The sequence below is a fragment of the Hypanus sabinus genome, chromosome 9 (assembly GCF_030144855.1).
Source record: "Hypanus sabinus isolate sHypSab1 chromosome 9, sHypSab1.hap1, whole genome shotgun sequence".
Classification (NCBI taxonomy): Eukaryota; Metazoa; Chordata; class Chondrichthyes; order Myliobatiformes; family Dasyatidae; genus Hypanus; species Hypanus sabinus.
This window is the reverse complement of record NC_082714.1, coordinates 38,791,254-38,810,794: the sequence shown is the minus strand read 5'-3', so window position 1 is coordinate 38,810,794 and position 19,541 is coordinate 38,791,254. Positions and strand designations below refer to the sequence as shown.

General features: G+C 37.0%; 1 protein-coding gene across 1 annotated transcript in view; it reads left to right on the top strand.

The window, feature by feature from the left end:
• The first annotated feature begins 1,400 nt into the window (after positions 1 to 1,400).
• arpc1b (actin related protein 2/3 complex, subunit 1B) overlaps positions 1,401 to 19,541 on the top strand; it is a 53,168-nt gene continuing 35,027 nt past the window's right edge. The window contains exons 1-2 of the mRNA XM_059979500.1: positions 1,401 to 1,548; positions 5,952 to 6,025. Coding sequence (XP_059835483.1) covers positions 5,962 to 6,025 — 64 coding nt within the window. The 5' untranslated portion in view covers positions 1,401 to 1,548; positions 5,952 to 5,961. The remainder of the gene's footprint in view (positions 1,549 to 5,951; positions 6,026 to 19,541) is intronic.

Genomic DNA, 19,541 nt, shown 5'->3' with positions numbered 1-19,541 from the left:
AGAGAGATGTAGTGGGGATAAGCTCCCACTACCTATTAAATGATCCCAATAGTGTGCATCTCAAATACCCTCTGATGGCAAGTCCTGATCCTGGTCTTCACTCTGCTTTGCTACTAAGCCTGGCATCACTGTTTGTACTGACAGTGGAGGGGTCATAGATGAGTTATTGGTGCCTTAAAACCAGCTGCTTCAGGCAAGTAGGACACGTCACCCATGGTTGGCAATTCATCCAGGAGAAGGGAAACAGATTTCAAACCTTTGCTGTCTTGCGGCTATACCCCACTCATGGGGAAGGCTTTAGGAGTTATTTTGAGAAAAAGTCCGAGCTGGAGTCCCTAAGGCAGTCCTATGCTGAGTTCAATGCTGACTGGCAACTCTTGCAACACCATTGGTGTCACACTGGACGGGCCCCTCATAAACACGAGAAATTCTGCAGATGCTGGAAATCCAAGCACACAAAATGCTGGACGAATTCTGCAGGTCTAAGAAGCATCTAAAGAAATGAATAAACAGTCAATGTTTCAGGACGAGACTTGCTGAGTTCCTCCAGCATGTGGTATCGATTTCTGCCGCTCCTTTGGATTCATCATTTGTGGGTTGGGGGGGGGGGTGCTTCAGGGGCAATAGGTTGCTCTCCATATCATACTGTCCTGATAGGCAAATCGACTGACGGCGTCAACATAGAGCAAGGGCACAACGATCATGGTCGAACCCGACCAACTGGGGGGGGGGGGGGGGGGGTGGGTCATAACTCTTAACATAGGTCACTGTATCTTTCCAAACATTACTGTCAAATAGATATTTCCGATAGAATGAATGAAGTTACTTTCCCCAGTGCAGCCACCTTGAAGTACAGAATTGCAACTTTTAATTAGCTGTTAAGAGTCTATTCACTCAAAAACCATTCCTCGGCCATTGACTGCAGATTTACACATTATACCTTTAGTCTGGTGTTGGTAAACATTCCACTTGCTGGTAACCATGGTTGGATTTGTTTAGCCCTGATGTATTGATTGGACAAAGAGATTCTACAGAATGTCTTTCCAAAAGCCCACCACGGGAACAATGTGTTGAATGGCCTCTGTGATTGTACGATTAAATAGAACTTGAGAAATGTGCAAAAAAAAAACGAATAACTTTTAAGAATAATCTTTACTGGCTGGTTTCAATGAATCAACTTTAGTTTGGATAAACTGAGCTGCAGCCCATAGATGGTTAATCCATTTACTACAGCAAACTGCATACCGGGTCTCCGAAGAGTGGCAGTTGGGTTAAACAAGGAGGGCGGGAACTCCGACGGCTTTGTGCTGCAGTTAGAACGCTAGCTTGAAGGCAGCTGTTGAAACAGTCAACCGCCCACATCAGGAAGTGGTCGGATCTCAGAAAGAGGAAGTAGGAGAGGGTGAATCAGGCTCTCTCAGCTTTCCTCCCCCCCCCCCCCCCTCACAATTGCACTGCCGTTCATGTTGACGGAACAGAGTCCATGAACTGGGGCAACTCCTTTCCAAAAAATTAAAATTTGAACTTATCACGGCATCTATTTTGCAGGTAGGTTCAATTTAATTTTGTATTTTTCTTTAAAGGGGTGGGGAGAACGGTTAATGAGTGCTTTTGTGAATCCGTCATTTGAACCGTTTGATGCTGACTAATCGGGCAGAGCTTGCAATGGGTCACTAAAACTTTTTAAAATAATGATGTAACTTGTCCCAAGAAATCACCTCAAATTATCTTGGTAGAAACACTGCCTTGCTTGGTTCGGTCCTTAGACAGTGCCATATCACGAGAGGAAAAAAGGCAGTTTTCGGGAGCTCTCTGTACTATCGGTATTGTAGGAATGTAATGAGATGCAAGAGAGCGTTATATAGCCAGGACATAGTCCCATAGAAACTTTTCAGTGCCATGATGGGCGAGGAACTTATTATTTGAGGCACAGTAACTTGACAATTAATATTTTTTGTTCTGTCCTGCTCAAAGTGCAGTTTTCAACCAACTGAGACTTAAGCCTTTCCTAAGTCTTTGTATGTTGAGTGAGATATCAGTCACAGATCTTGCATGAAAGTCTGAGAAATGTAGTTACATTTATCATTGTGACTTCATTTTCAGGTCAAAGCCATTTTTGGGATCACTTTTGGGAAGGTGAATGTAGAGTCTCAACAGCAGAGGTCTATTTGTATCGGCGTGAAACTTTAGGGCTGGAAAATTAACCTGTGTCATACAACTAGGGAGGATTCGTAGTCATCAAACAGTACAACACATAACCAGGCTCTACGACCCATCTAGTCCATGCCAAACCATTAATCTGCTAAGTCTCGTCTGCCTGCACCTGGTCCGTAGGCGTACATACCCCTCCGTCTATGTACCTATTCAAATTTCTGTTAAATGTTGAAATCGACCCTGCATTCACCACTTCCGCTACTCTCTACGTGAAGATGTTCCCCCTCCTATTCCCTTAAACATTTCACCTTTCACCATTAACCCATGACCTCTAGTTGTAGTCTCACCTTGCCTTACTTAGGGGTAAAAGCCTGCTTGTATTTACCCCTCATAATTATCAGAATCAGGTTTAATATCACCAGTGTATTTCACGAAATTTGTTAACTTTATGGCAGCAGTACCATGATAAACAAATAAAAAGGAAAAAATGAATTGCAGTAGGTATATATGTGTGTGTATATATAATGTCAATTAAATAGTTAAGTTTAAATAAGTAGTGCAAAAAAAAGTGGTGCAATTGAAAATTAGTGAGATGATGTTCATGGGTGCAATATCCATTTAGAAATCAGATGGCAGAGGGGAAGAAGCTGTCCCTGAGTTGCTGAGTGTGTGCCTTCAGGCTTCAATACTTCCTTCCTGATAGTAACAATGAGAAAAGGGCACGTCCTGGGTGGTGGGAGTTCTTCATGATGGATGCCACATTCCTAACTCACCACTCCTTGAAGATGTCTTGGATACTCTATCGAATATCCTGTCAATCTTCTACATTCTAGGGAATAAAGTCCTAACCTATTGAACCTTTCAGTATAAATCAGGTCCTCAAATCCCAGCAAAATCCTTGTAAATTTTCTCTGCACTCTTTCAATTTTATATACATCTTTCCTGTAGGTAGGTGACCCAACTGGACACAGTTCCAAATTAGAGCTCATCAACATCATATACAATTTCAATATAACATCCCAACTCCTGTACTCGATGCATTGATTTATGAAGCCATTGTGCCAAAAGCTTTCTTTATGACCCAATCTACCTGTGACATCACCTTCAAGGAATTATGAATCTGTATTCCCAGATCTCTCTGTCCTACTGTGCTCCTCAGTGCCCTACTGTTCACAGTGTAAGACCCACCCCAGTTGGTCCCCTCAAAGTGCAATACCTCACATTCACATTAAATTCCGTCTACCATTTTTAAGCCAAATTTACCAGCTGGTTCAGATCCCGCTGCAAACTTTCATAGTCTTTCCCGCTGTCCGCTACATCCCCAATCTTGGTGTCATCCACAAGTTTGCTGATCCAGTTTACCATATTATCAACTGGATTGTTGATATACATGCCAAAGAGCAATGGACACAGCACTGATCCCTGCAACGCACCACTAGTCACAGGCCTCCAGTCAGAGAGGCAACCATCTACAACCCTCACTGGCTTCTTCCGTGAAGCCAATGTCTAATCCAGTTTACTACTTCATCTTGAATGCTCAGCTTTGGAAATACAGAGAAAAGGTAGAAAAAAAAAACAAGGAACAAGCAGAAAGTTGCTGTAGCAGAATGCTTCAGAAATCCTCTCTGTGGTGAGCAGTGGGTGATGCAAGTCAAAAATATTAGCGAGGAAATTTTCTGTTCCTAATGCAAGTTTCTGTTCAACATTATTTTGCAGCATAATCACTCAGAAGGGTTTGGATTCTGATTACATGCCAGAGACTAAAATACAACACCTAGGCTGGTGCTAAGGGAATGCTGGTCTCTGGGAGCCCCTGACTTTTTTTTGAAAGCCTATATTTGTCCTTTCAAAATATTCTGTTGAACCATTTCAAAGGAAAGCATGGACCTTAACTTCCTCTTTTGGGGAATAGTGGGGGATTTTAATTGCCCTATTATTAAGCTGGGTTAAAGTCAGTGTGAAAGGTATAGGCAGCGTAGAATACATAAATTACATTCATGAGGAAGCTTTAGCCAGAATGTAACAAGCCCAGGGAGGTGGCAGGATGCTGGGAGTTCCAGTACAGGATTTGGTTTCAGAGAATTGAGCTGCACAATTAGAAAGAGTATCAGTAGGAAAACACTTTGATCATAATTCAGTTAGATTTTGTGTATTTTGGGAAAGGACAAAGTTAAGATTGTAAAGTTTCTAAATTGTGTTAAGGACAAGTTTACAGCTGAGAAGTAATTTAGTTAAAGTGACTAGTAGGCCATTGGATGGTAGCATAGTCTTGGAGGATCAAAAGCCATTTGAGAGATGGATATTTGAAATTAATGGTAACCGTGTTCCCACGATGATGAATGGCAGAGGGTGGAATGAGGCAAAAAAAAAGCAGCTTGCATCAGATACTGAGAACTTTACTCCATAGAAAGCCTAGAAGAATATAGAAAGTGGAGAAATGTAATTATAAGGGAGATTTTTAGATGTAAAGTGAGGGAATGGGAAAATACAAACAAGTAAAAATGGAGGTAAAAATAAGTGGATTTTATATTAACTGAAGACAATTAAAAATAAGTCATATTAAGTATCAAACGTACTGTATGTACATGGAGGCAGAAGAAGTTGGTATGGCTTTAATGAAGTTTCTGCAGCTTTCTTTGCAGGTGTGGGTTTGATCATAGTGCTATAATTAAAGAGGAAAGGTGAGGAGTATTAAACAAAATAGTTAAAAAGGAGTTTAGAACCTTTGACAGTGAATAGATTTCCAAACTCAAATAAACTGCACTCTCAACTGTTGAAGGATCTAGAATCAAAATGACGACTGTTTATTCCTCTGACTGGCTGAATTCCATCAGTATTTTGGGCATTGCTCAAGATTTCCAGCATCCTTCAAATCTCCTGTGTTTGAAATTTTAACTCCTAAGTTGTCAGGCCAACTGGTCTTACAGAAAATTGGCATCTAAAGCAGTGAAGAATGTCGTAACTTGTGTTGCTGAACAATTCATAAGTTCCATTTAATGTGCTCTCATTAAATATCAAAGTCTCTAGCAGGAAACTGGTGGAAAGTATTTGTAGTGCCTATTTGTGGAGTCACGTTGAAAGGACAATGAAATGAGAATAATTAGATATCTTTATTGAAGAGCATGTAAACATATACGTAATGAGCACAATGCCCATGTAATGATACATAAAGACTAGTGAAATATTTAATAATAAATCCATTTATCTTTGCAAGCTCACTGAGCTTTGAAGTAGCTTTCAAACGAGGTACTTTGTTTAGTTTGTCATAGAGTAGGGTTGAGACTTACACAGGAGACAACTACCAGTAAAGAAAATAACAGGAGATATAACATAACAGTCTAGAAAGAAGAGAAAGCTATGGCTGCCAAGGTCAATGAACACTCTCACTCTTTACACATTGTTCTACTTGAGTTCTTCATCTAGAATCAGAATGATTTCTCTTGGAATCTGAGTCGAAGATAACGTAGGCAAATGGGTAAATATGGGCAGAGTAAAAATGTAAGATTAATCTGTCAAACGTTCACTAAACATGTCATATTTGGAATCAAAAACATAGGAAAATGCACAAGAGCTGAAGTGAATTTTCTATGGGTACTCAGAGGCTGCAATTCTCCCTGCTCCCCATATTCTTTTTTTTAGCAGAATACAATGACTTTATTTGTTATTAATTTTAAAAGCTGTGTATAATTATGTTATATCCAAGCTGTGAGAAGTACATCAGTGCTTGCCTTAGATGTGCAGGAACCAATCATTTCAAGTTGCTTCAAGTAACTTGTCTCCATTTGCTTTATTTCTAGAAGAACAGCCATGTCTTACCACAGCTTCCTGCTCGAACCAATCAGCTGTCATGCTTGGAATAAAGACAGGACCCGTGAGTATCTCAGACAAATAAAGCTAACCATATAGTTTTGGCTATCCAGAAGTAAAGCAATTACAGATAAATGGTCTTCAAATCAACTGATAACCAACTTCAGAGATTTTAAGTTGACGTACATCTTTGAAACTCAAATGTAAAGCCTTTTATAGAGCTTACACAGAAGATATTTGTAAAGCAATATATCTTAACTTCATTGCTGGGGCAGTGTAATCACACATGGTCTGAAAGGACTGAGTGATAATTAAAATAAAGAAGACTTAAACTTGGATAATATTTTCCTTATAGACCAGAAGTAACAAGGAATCAGTTTGCCTGTCTCAACACTTGAAAACTGCACAAATCAATAGACCTAGGAATTTGATCACATGGTATTTTGATCACTATGAATTGTGGACTCCAACATGGGCACAAAAATGACAGTGTTGTATTATTAGTAAATTAAAGTGCTCCTTGCATATGTAGAAAGATTTGATTTGATAATCTGTCATGTGCACACCTACAAGGCAATTGGGGTATGCCAGAATGTTAATCAAAGTTGATCACTAAGCAACACCTGTTAGACAATTGTTCAGTAAATCAGTTTGTATGTGCAGACAACAACATCCAATCTGCCAATTCTTAGGAAGTCCGATCTGAACAGCACAAAACTGGCTATTTAAAGGAATTATGAATAATTTGCAAGTTTATTAGGGATTTGGCTGGCAAAGAGGTCTCTGGAGATAACTGGGTTATAGTTTGAATAGCTACAATTATGGAGATTGTTTCCAGTCTGCTGAGATATTTAATTTCCCCAAAATGTGTTCTTTAGTAATAGTCCCAGTGAGCTTCCACTGAGGATAGCTGTCTTTTCCTCTTAAAATGGAAAATGGTCTAATCAATTTTCTGGGTTGGTCATATTCTTGTCACATGGAAGAGATTAGAGGTCCTATCAATGCTAAGGGGTTTGCTGTGGGTTTGACTTAACTTAAAACAATTAATTTTATTATATATTATTGTGAGTTTGCAATTAATAATTCATTATTTTCTAAAAGCCCTCGGGCAATTATGGTTAAATCTGATGAGGTGGAAGCAGGTACTCAAATGTCCAGGCTCCTGATCCTGGTGATAAGCAATCAAAGTCAGGCAGCAGGAATCTTTCTGCTGATTGACTGCTTGGTACTACAGCACCCAACACAAGTAGCTGGGCCAATCTTTTGAAGAGGGAACTGAGTGGACTGAGGTGGCTGAATGATGGATCACTGGCCTCCATGAACATGGATGTCTATGTTCCCTGGCCTCTGTTACCAGCATCAGGCTGCTGCTACCTTGAATTGTTGCCCACTTGTTGGGATGTGTCTAGATCAAATAGTAATGGATGATTATTCACTTCTGTAAACTGGAACAAATAATTTCAATTTCCTCTAATGCTGTTCCGTATAGTACATTGGTTTCTCTTGAAGTTAAAGTTGAGATTAATGGTATGATTGCAATCATGTCATTGGTGCTTTGGATGATCAGGTTTGAGGGAAAAGAGGAATATCAATAGTTGTGAATGGAGAAATCAGCAGAGATTTGGCCTGTCATGCATAGATTTCCATACATCAGTGCTAATTGATGACTTGGCAAGTGGAGCCTTGGACATGAGAACAATCAGGCAACAAATTGAGGGTTAAGGTTAGAGTAAAATGAATCATGAATGAGCAGATTTTGGGATTAGTGCCTTGGGTGTGGGGGATTGTGGGATTGAGTATCAGAAAGATTGCAGGACATGGACCAGAGGATTAGGATCTTGGGATGCAAAATGCTAGGAATCCAGAATAACATGCACAAAGTGCTGGAGGCAATCATCAAGTCACGCAATGTCTATAGAGAGCAATAAACAGTTGCCATTTCATGCTGTGGCCCTTTGTCAGGACAGATCATGGTCTTGGTAATGGGGTGGCATAAGACTGAGGGACCATGACATTGAACACAGCATTGTGCAGCAACAGCTTGGAGTTTGACTGGGTTTGGGATAGGGGGGAACATCAGGGGTGTGATCCAAAGGATAGATTGTTGACTGTTATGGCACATAATATAATCTGCTCCTGTGGTGACCAAGTTGTCCTGACCAGCAATGTCACTGTCAGGACACAATGGTCCACATTTCTCGGCAATGTCCCAGAACAGAAATGATGTCATTCTGTCCAGCCAAGGTGGAATTGTATCAGTATTGCAAGAATGGCTCTCATCCAGAAACACCCATGTAAAATTTCAGAGAGACAGAAACCATTTTAGGGTGGATACTATCATCTTTCTCTCGGGGAAGAATTGATTTTTTAATTTTCTAAGCTGAAAATAGCACTTTGCAGTTTAGTTTGTAGGCACAAATATGTAACATAACCATTTATATTCAGTCTGTCCCTTCAGGCGACATTGCATTAAATATCTATGAGTCACTCCCATGTCCAGTGCAGTCTGATTGAAAAAGTTTTCTTGTTGGCTTTCTGCTGTACATTCCAACATAATAAGAACAGCATCAACTAATCAAAGTGTCCTCATGGGATTGTAACTGAGTCTAATACCACTGCCTTGAATTTGTTGACTTATATAGTATAGTGCAGAAGCTTGCACCATTTTCAAAGACCTGCTTTGTTCAATTACTGGCAACTACTTGTCAAGTTCCAACGAAAAGAGCTCTATGGAAGTTATATTTCACAAACTTTGGAATGTATGCATATAGATGAAATTCACTGAAACTGCCTGTACAGTGATCTAAAGGCCAGATGTGCAAAAGATGAGAGAGGTTTTACAGAGCATCAGTAAATCAAATACAGATGGATCAAGGTTCACTTTGGACTAACAGGAAGCAGAGTTTGATTATACAGTGAATAGCGTTGCGTGACTTACTTCAGAAGTGGCACAGAATCAGAAGCTTTTACCTTTTCATGTCCTTGATCGCAGAGATTGCTGCAGCATTTCTGTTACAATTTGGTGAAATATCCTTCATGCAAACCCCAGACAATTTTATTTATGAGGTCAAGAGAAAATCACATGTTACTTTCCAAACATTTTTGATGAGTATCTTTTCAGAGTAAATGTAAAATTAAAAGAACACAAGAAATGAAAGGTGTAGAGCAAATAACTCCTCGTGCCTATACCATCATTCAACAAGAACATGGCTGATGCTCTAGAACATAGAATGGTATAGCACAGGGGCAGGACCTTCAACCTTTGGTGTTGTGACAAACTAATTAAACGCCAAACGAAACTGATCCCTTCCATTTACACAAGGCTGGTATCAGTCCATTCTCCGCATATTCATGAGTCTATCTAGGAGCTCCGAAACATTTCTGTGGTATTGCCTCCACCACCACCCCTGGCAGCACATTCCAGGCACCTACTATTCTCTGAGTAAATAAAAAAAATTGCTGCACATATCTCCCTTGACCCTACCTTCTGCCTCTTAAAAATGACATCAACATCATTTTCTTGTCCTATCCTAATATCCATGAATTCTTACAATATGCAGAAACCTACCATTCTCCATAATGAATGCAATCAATGACTGAACTTCCATGGCCTTCTGAGTAGAGAATTTTGAAAATTCACTACTCTGAATGAAGAACTTTCTTTTCAATTCCCATACAAGTGGCTGAACTTTTATTTTTAAGACACTAACCTGTGTTTGAGAATACTCAGCAAAGACTCGAAGTTCCTGGGTTAGCATGTCAGGAAGTTGGAGCCCCAATGTCTGGGGTTCTGGGCCAGAAAATGGAGTTTGGTGGCCCGGAGGTGTAGGTAGGTCTATGGAAAGGATGAAAAGTGCTGTTGTTGTTTTGTTGTCGCTTGTGTTGTTTTGCTGAACATCGTAGGTATATTATGTTCATGCTGGAATGTGTGGTAACACCTGTGGGCTACCCCCATTGCATTCTTGGATTGTGTTGGTTGTCAATGCAAATAATGCTTTTCACTGTGTGTTTTGAGATAAATGAACCTACATCTGACTGATACTTTGATACAAGATTTTTAATGACAAACTTCTCCCAACATGTCCTTAAAGAGAGATGAAAACCATCAAAAAAGTTAAGTTCTTCTATATTGAATTGTTCGATTCTATGCATTTCCATAATTTCAATGCAAATTGACTTTACAAAGATTGCTATGGGGGCTTGTTTGGATTTAGACTGCTGTTCAAGGCACTGGTATGCTGAAGGATTGTTCAATTACTAGCACTTACTTGTTCCAGCCCAGGCTTGTAAGGCCCATGTACTGCGGTTTAACTTAGACAAATATTTGGCAGTTAGTTTAGTCATGTTCAGATTGGGTTCATTTATCAAGTGGCAGCCTGCCCCGCCCCCCACTTCTCTTTTCCTTGCCTTTATTTTCTTACTTTGTTTTCTCATCTTTTACCTTTTTATAATTCAAACAGCTAAACTGAACTTCTTAGAATTAATGGTGTCAACTGCGGTTGAATGTATTCTTGTAACTTCCAGCACATGACTATCTCCAACAGCCACTACTGCACTGACTGTGACAACTCCCTCCACCACCTCTGTAGCTCACTATTTTTTAAAAAAAAAGGTCAACGAAAATAGTAAAAACACTGTTGGTCGCCCCAAGGTTTCTCCACTGGGTTGCTCTCATCAGTGTTGCAGAATATGATTATCCAGGATTCCTTACAAAGTACAGTGATAATCCTGGAAGGGAGGCGGCCCTACTTGATAGAGCTGGATGCAGCTATATAAAATGTTGCAATCAGTATCTGTAAATGTGTGACTGTTAAGGCCAAAGGATAGTATGAATAGATTTGATAACCAGCTTCAGTAGTCAGTTAAACTTAGGTTAGGTCACATTTGGAGAACACTCTGCTTCTGGCCACTACACTATAGAAGGTATAGTGGAGGTTCTGGGGAGGGTGCAGAAGAACTTTATCAGGGTGATGCCTGGATTGGATTATATTGACTATAAAAAGAGGTTGGAGAAACTTGGATTTTTTCTCTAGAGCATTGGAGGAAGGGGGGGCAACCTGATTAAAGTATATAAAATTAAGAGTTGTATAGATAAGAGTACTTTTCTCAGGGGAGAATTGTTAAATGCGTGAGGGCACGGAGGTGTAAAGTGAGCAGTGAAAAAGTAAGTTTTTTTTATTTGCACTAATAGCGATAGGTATCTGGAATGCGCTGCCAAGAGAGCTGATAGAAACAGTTATGATTTCTATGTCTGAGACTCATGAAGATGCAGGGAAAGGGGTTTGCCATGTGCAGGAAGAAGAGTTTAGTTTGATTTGCATGATGGTTGGCACAGATGTGGGTGGTAGGGACTTTTTCTGTGTTGTACCGTTCAACGTTCTATGCTTTGTTCTACTTGTCTGTTATGTATGCCACGCCTGTTGCAAGTGGCAGCAAATCGACCATCTATTTTAACTTCCTTGCACTCTTCCTTAGCAGGGAGCACAAGATCCAGAAATTATCTGTGTGGCAGGAATAAATATGTAGATGTTCATTTCTCTTAGTGCAAAGTATCCAAACCTGGAGTCCAGAAACCCCTTAGTTAATGTTAGGGATCCATGGCATAAAAAGGGTTGGGAAAACCCTGTCCTAGTTGAAACAAGTACTTCTCATTATTTTCTTTCTTTCTTTCTTTTTCAATCTTTTTATTGAATTTCATATATATAAAGAGAAACATAACATAATATAAATAGGTTATAAATACATTAGATTTAAAGTTAAATTTATAATAGGATAACAATATCTTATTAAATATCAACCAAAAAAAACTTATAATAAACAATCAAACCTATTTTGATTGAACATGAAAAAGAATAAAAATAGTCATCAAAAGAAAAAAAAGTAAAAATGCACGAAGAAATGTATATTAAAAAAAATAAACCTAAACTAACATGGGCAATAATACCAGTTTATATGAGTATGATAGTGTCAAAAACTCCGGAACTCCATACCAGAACAAGAATAAAAAGAGAAAAGGTCTGGAAGAGGCCAAATTAGTTCATATGAAAGTGTCGAATGAACGGTCCCCAAGTTTCTTCAAATTTAATTGATGAATCGAAAATAGTACTTCTAATTTTTTCTAAACTCAGACAAGAGATAGTTTGAGAGAACCACTGAAATGTGGTAGGAGGGTTTACTTCTTTCCATTTTTGTAATATAGACCTTCTGGCCATTAATGTTACAAAGGCGATCATTCGTCTAATTGAAGGGGAAAGTCGACTACCATCCTCATTTGGTATACCAAAAATTGCAGTAATAAAATGAGGTTGTAAATCGATATTCCAAATTGAGGAAATGGTAGCAAATATGTCCTTCCAATAGTTATGTAAAGTGGGACATGACCAAAACATATGGGTCATTGAGGCCACATCTGAATGACATCTGTCACATTGAGGGTTAATATGAGAATAGAATCGAGCAAGCTTATCTTTAGACATATGAGCTCTATGTACGACCTTAAATTGTATTAAAGCATGTTTAGCACATATAGAAGAAGAATTAACCATTTGTAAAATTTTTTCCCATTTTTCTGTTGATATATTATATTGAAGTTCTTTTTCCCACTCTTGTTTAATTCTACCTGATATTTCTGGTTGTATCTTCATAATCCTATTATAAATAAAAGCCACCAATCCTTTCTGACAAGGATTCAGGGTAAAAATCATGTCTGAAAAGTCTATCAAAGTTGAATTGGGAAAGGATGGTAAAACTTTATATAAAAAATTTCTAATTTGTAAATATCTAAAACAAATTAGATTTAGGTAAATTAATTTTGTTGGAAAGTTGGTCAAAAGACATCAAACTACCTTCAAAAAAGAGATCACGAAAACATATTATACCTTTCCTTTTCCATATGCTAAAAGCTTGATCTGTTAAAGAAGGTTTAAAAAAGAAGTAAGATAGGGCTATCAAGAACAAAGTTTTTCAGAGTAAAAAACTTACGAAACTGAAACTAAATTCGTATTGTGTGTTTGACAATAGGATTGGATATCTGTTTATTGAGTTTAACTAAATCAACCAGAAGAGAAGAACCAAGAATGGAGAATAAAGAATATCCTTGTGCAACATTACATTCTAAATTTACCCACTGTGGGCACAATGGTGAATCCAAATCTAGTTTCCAATATATTAAGTTTCGAATATTATTCACCCAATAGTAAAATCTAAAGTTAGGTAAAGCTAAACCACCATCTTTTTTAGATTTCTGTAACTGTCTTTTACTTAACCTGGGATTTTTATTTTGCCACACAAATGAGGAAATTTTTGAATCAATGTTATCAAAGAAAGATTTAGGAATAAAAGTTGGTAAGGCTTGAAATAAATATAAAAATTTTGGTAAAATCATCATTTTAATAGCATTAATCCGCCCAACTAATGATAAGGATAAAGGAGACCATCTAGTAGTAAGTTGTTGAATTTGATGAAGCATGGGTAAAAAATTCAATCTGAATAAATCTTTATACTTCTTAGTAATTTTTATACCTAAATAAATAAAGTTATCAGTAACAACTTTAAATGGTGTCCTGTCATTCAATAAAGTTTGCTCATTTAAAGGAAATATTTCTGGTTAATTTATAACCAGAAAAACTAGCAAATTGAACCAACAAAGATAGGATAGCGGGAATAGACCTATCAGGATCAGAAATATTTAACAACAAGTCATCAGCATAAAGTGATAACTTGTATAACTTTTCATTATGAGTAATACCAAAAATATTAGGAGATTCACGAATAGCAATGGCTAAAGGTTCTAATGCGATATTAAATAATAAAGGACTTAAGGGACAACCTTGTCTCGTACCACGAGATAATTGAAAAAAAGAGGATCTATAATTATTTGTAAGAACAGAAGCAACAGGTTTATAATATATTAATTTAATCCATGATATAAAATTAGAACTAAAATTAAAATTTTTCAAGGCATTAAATAAGTATGTCCATTCAACTCTATCAAAAGCTTTTTCAGCATCTAATGAGATAACACATTCTGAGGTTGTGGGTGAAGAAGTATAAATTATATTAATCAATTTTCTAACATTAATAAAGGAATACCGATTCCTAATAAAACCAGTTTGGTCTTCTGAAATAATCTGTGATAATACTTTTTCTAACCTAATAGCTAAAATTTTTGTAAGAATCTTAGAGTCTACATTTAATAGCGATATAGGGCGATAAGATGCACATAAAGTAGGATCTTTATCTTTTTTAAGAATTAGAGAGATAGTAGCTTCATAAAAAGACTGAGGTAATCTCTTCTTAGTAAATGCATCATTAAAGATTTCATATAACCAAGGGGAAAGCAAAGAAGAAAAAGTTTTAAAAAATTCTATAATATAACCATCAGGACCAGGAGCTTTCCCTGAATTCATTGATGAGATAGCCTCTCCTACTTCGGCCATAGAAATAGGAGCATCAAACACACTTCGATCTTCATCTGTCAGTTTGGGAATATTTAAATTGTTAAAAAAATTATCCATCATGGACAGATCGCCATCAAATTCTGATTGATATAAAGATTTATAAAAATCTTAAAGTATTATTAATTTCTTTATGATCAGTAGTCAGATTACCGTCTTGTTTACAAATTTTAATAATTTGTCGCCTAGTCGAAATAGCTTTTAATTGGTTAGCTAACAATTTACCAGTTCGATCACTATGAATATAAAATTGAGCCCTGGTCTTAATTAGTTGATTCTCAATTGAAGAAGATAATAATAAGCTATGTTCCATTTGAAGCTCAACTCTCTTCTTATAAAGTTCTTTGGTAGGAGTAACGGAATAAATCTTACCAATTTCTTTAATTTTATCCACCAATAAAGCTATATCTAAATATCTTTGTTTTCTTTTACCAACTGAATATGAGATAATTTGTCCACGGATAAAAGCCTTGAAAGAGTCCCAAAGTATTCCTCTGTCAATCTCTTCAGTATAGTTTGTTGAAAAAAATAAGTCAATTTGTTGTTTTATGAAGGTAATAAATTCTGGATCTTGAAGCAAAGTAGCGTTGAGTCTCCAAGATCTAGTATTAATGGAAGAGTCCGAAATCTTGATAGATAACTTCAAAGGTGCATGATCTGAAATGGCAATAGAATCATATTTACAATCAGTAACATCTGTTAATAAACGATGATCAATAAGGAAGTAATCAATTCTAGAATAACTATGATATACATGTGAAAAAAAATGAAAATTCTTTATCTTTAGGGTTCAAAAACCGCCATATTTCAGTAATTCCCGAATCAACCATAAAAGAATTAATAAGTAAGGCTGATCTATTCGGAAGAGTTCGAATAGGTTTAGATCTATCCATCAAAGGATTCAGACAACAATTAAAATCTCCACCCATTATCAACATATATTCATTTAGATTAGGAAGGGAAGTAAATAAACGTTTAAAAAATTCAGGGCAGTCAAAGTTTGGAGCATAAATATTAACTAGAACCACTTTTCGATTAAAATGTGAACCAGTAATCAACAAAAATCTGCCCTGTGGGTCAGAAGTAATTTCACGATGTGTAAACGAAATTGAGGAGTCTATAAAAATAGACACACCCCTAATTTTAGCGGTACAATTCGAGTGAAATTGTTGACCCTTCCAGAACCTAAAAAAGCGTTGATTATCCTCCCTCCTAATATGGGTCTCCTGTGCAAAGATAATATTAGCATTCAGTCTATGGAATACTTTAAATATGTTTTTACGTTTAATCGGATGATTTAAACCATTAGTATTCCAAGAGATAAAATTAATAGACTTATCCATCATGCCAATATTGATTGTGTATATCATAAAAGGTTAAGAAGACACATAACCCATAATTCAGGAAGAAGAAAAAATGATTCAGGTGTAACCGGAGAAAATGACACCTCAACAATATTAATAATTTAAAGTTGGCCCATAAACTAAAAGCAAAAAAATAAAAAGCAAAAGCGTGAAAAAAGATCCCTACCCCCTCCCCCAACCCCTCGAAAAAGAGCCAAGCGGCAGGCGCACAAACTAATACTAATATTACCCCCATTTCAAGATGGCAACTCCATGAAAAGATAAAAAGAGATTATAAAACACCCAGATTTAAGTACAGGGTTGCAAAAAAAAAAGAATTATAATAAAGTAAAAGATCATTAATTAAAAAAGGATAGTTTGAAACAGTGTAATATGCCTTTAAAAAAAAGATTCCATATTCAAATACAAAAAATGACGTTTCAAAAACAAAGACTTATGGGAAGAAGAAACGACATTTTGAAAAAGCCATATTACAAAATATAAATGTAAATTCACCAATCTATTAAAAAAAAGTTTAAAAAAAGGTTATCAAAATAGAATTAAAAAAGGATTCAATAATCACTACAATATAAAAAAAGGGTCCAAAAATCCAAAACATTCGTCCCATTCTCAAATACAAGCAAACAAATGAATGCTTACGGAAAGCAAAGTCTTATGGGAAGAAGAAACGACATCTGAAAAAAAGAAATCATTATTACAAAATATAAACATGTATATCCAATTCAGAAAAAAAAATAAGAAAAAAGACGTTATAGTAAAATTAAAAGAGCATCTATAAACCATGATAGTAAAAAAACCCGGGTCTACAGACCAAAGTAAAAAGCTATAACGCAGCTTCATAAGTTAAAGCCCAAAATGAAATGGCATCTTCTCTCCAAAAATTCTTCAACGTAACACATAGTTCAGCTTATGCTGGAAGATCGATGTTCTTCAACGAATTTCTTCGCATCTTCCGGAGTATTAAAAAAGCGCTGAGTGTCGTCACTCAACGTAACTCTGAGATTCACTGGGTATCTTAAAGCTTGTTTAAATCCAATCGAATGAATCTCTGCCATCACTGGTTTAAAAGCGATTCTTGCTTTCATTACTTCAAATGAATAATCTCAACAATACGAAACGTGTTGCTTCTGTAAGAAATCATACCTTTCTGACAAGCTAGTCAGATTAAAAGTTCTTTCTCCCGAGGATAATGGAGGCGAACAATCACAGCTCGTGGCTTGTCTCTCGAGATCGAAAATCTCGAAACTCTGTGGGCACGATCAATAGTAGGTTTAGCTTTCAAAACATCAGCGCCAAAAACTTCCCATAATAAGTTAGAGAAAAATTCAGTTAAGTCACCAGATTCAACATTTTCGGGAAGCCCGATGATTCGCAAATTCTGTCTGCGAGATCGGTTTTCAAGATCGGTGATTTTAAACTTATAATGCTCTACTGTTTTAGCAGTCGACAGTACCTTCTTCTCCAGTGTTTCGATTGTACGTATTTTTTCACAAATTAACTTATCAAGAGCTGTGAACTTTTCTTCATGTCGTTCAATATCTGCTGCCTGCGATTGTAACTTGGTATCAAATGATCTAACGGCTTCTTCGAGCCCAGACGTTTTCGCAGTAAGCTTATTTTCCAGACTTGTCATTTTACTTTCCAAACTTGCAAGTTTAGTATCCAGAAGATTAGAAATTGTGTCAATAGATAGAGGCTCTTTAGACGATTTCTTAGGTGCAGACATTTTAAGTTTGGAAAGATTAAATCAAGTATTATTTTAGAAAAGAAATAGATCGTAGGTATCAACCCATGTAATAAAGATGAAAAGATTTGATTAAAGGGTGATTATAGTTTAAAAAATGAAGAGCGCCTAAAAGGCAGATGTCTTTGTCGCCATCTTGAAACTCCGCCCCCCCCTCCCATTATTTTCATGTCATAATTGGATGTAGTCATCAATTCATTTGCCAGAAGTGACCCTCAAGATGTTTCCTAGATATTGGTGACATTATGTTCAGTAGTATCAGTATGAGAGATAATATATGGATATGAAATTGTACTGAAAGGTCGCAAAGTAGTAAAATACCTAGCTATATTGTTTTCCTGACCTCAAAACGTTCAGTGTGCTTTATAAGAAATAATTGTGTGTACTGCTGTAATGCAGGAAGTCAATTAGTAGACAGGAAACCACCCGGCCAAACAAAAATGTGGTAATAACCAATTGGTCATTTTTTTATGTGGTAGATTAAGGACCAACTATTAGCAAACTCTACTGTTCTTCCTTACACCAGGGCCAAAAAGACTTTTGCATCCATCATGAGATAGGGTGGCCACCTTTTCAAAATGATAAAAATAGAATAAGTGCTATTTATTTTAAAATTTGAGATGTAACCTGGCCAGCTTTTGTGAGTGGTCTGGCTATGCCTCATCCATCTGATGGTTTATGGTACAATACAATGAGCTGGCTCCTGACCATGACTCTTTTAGAAAGCAATTCTTTATTTTTACAGAAAACTTATTTGTTTTATGTTCATGTATGAATCTAGTGAGTGTGTATGGAATTGGTAGCATGGGCAGGTCTCACCACTGTAAATACAATATTACAGCCTCCTACTACTGTTAGTTCTGACCATAATTTACCCAGAGCCAACTATAAATTCTCCCAACTATCTATTTATATTTCTTATCTCTACTCACATATAGTCTGCTGTGCTGTAGATAGACCACATTTATGACTTTATCTGTTTTAAACATATGCAATATATATGCTGCTGTAACTGGTACACCTATTGTAACATTAGTAGTGTAACCTTATGTTGGTTGAACTTGTAGAACTCACATGATGGGAGGCCAGCCATTGTCCATATTGGATTAAGATGGTCAGGGGATGACATGAGTGTTTCATCAAACAAGTTGCGAGAGCCAGAAACAGGTGGTCTTTATAGCAGAAAGGATATGTGATTCGAAGCACATCTTGGAGTTGCAAGCAAATGGTTCTCTCCTTTAGTCTAACAAACAAGATCTTATGTTTTGCAGTCAGTTGTGGTGTTGCTATACAGTTTCTACTTCTACTTAAGATTTCTCTATTTCAACATTAAATCCAAAACAATTAAAAAGAAAATACATTAATGCTGGGGCAGCTGACTACATTTTAAATTCTTTCCAGTGAGTTTTTATTTTGGGACTTACCATAGCATTGACCCCACTAACCACTACATTTGTTGATTTCTTTATGGGTTGTAACTGTGTCATTGAACTTAAAACAGCTTTATGCATTATTGAAAATGTCCATTTAAATATTTTTCAGTAGAGCAAAGTCTATATGCTGTAATACCAAGCTATTAGAGCAAATTGTTATCCATTGTTGAGTGACTGATAGCCCCTCCCCATATCCCAGAACACCAGTGACACCTTGACAGTCAGTTACTTAAACATCGTATGTGAGGTGCAAAGTAATCTCCAACAGCACCCATTCATCTCCACATATGAGCCCATTCACAATTCTCTTATGTCCCAAAGTGCATCCGCTTCTTCACCCTTCTGATTGTTGACCACTACTGCTTCCTTGATTAGAAAAGCCTTTTGTTTATTTCTTCCTTGTATTTCCATTCTTCCATTAGCCCCTTCCCTCCTTGTTTGTAACCTTCCCCATTCATAAAACACTCTGAAATGTCCCCACTCCTTCATTTCTGGCCTTGAGTGCATTCCGTTTTCATTGCCCTGCTACTATCTGAACAAAGTTCTGGAATTTCTCTTCATCAGCCCCTTTGTCATTCCTTTC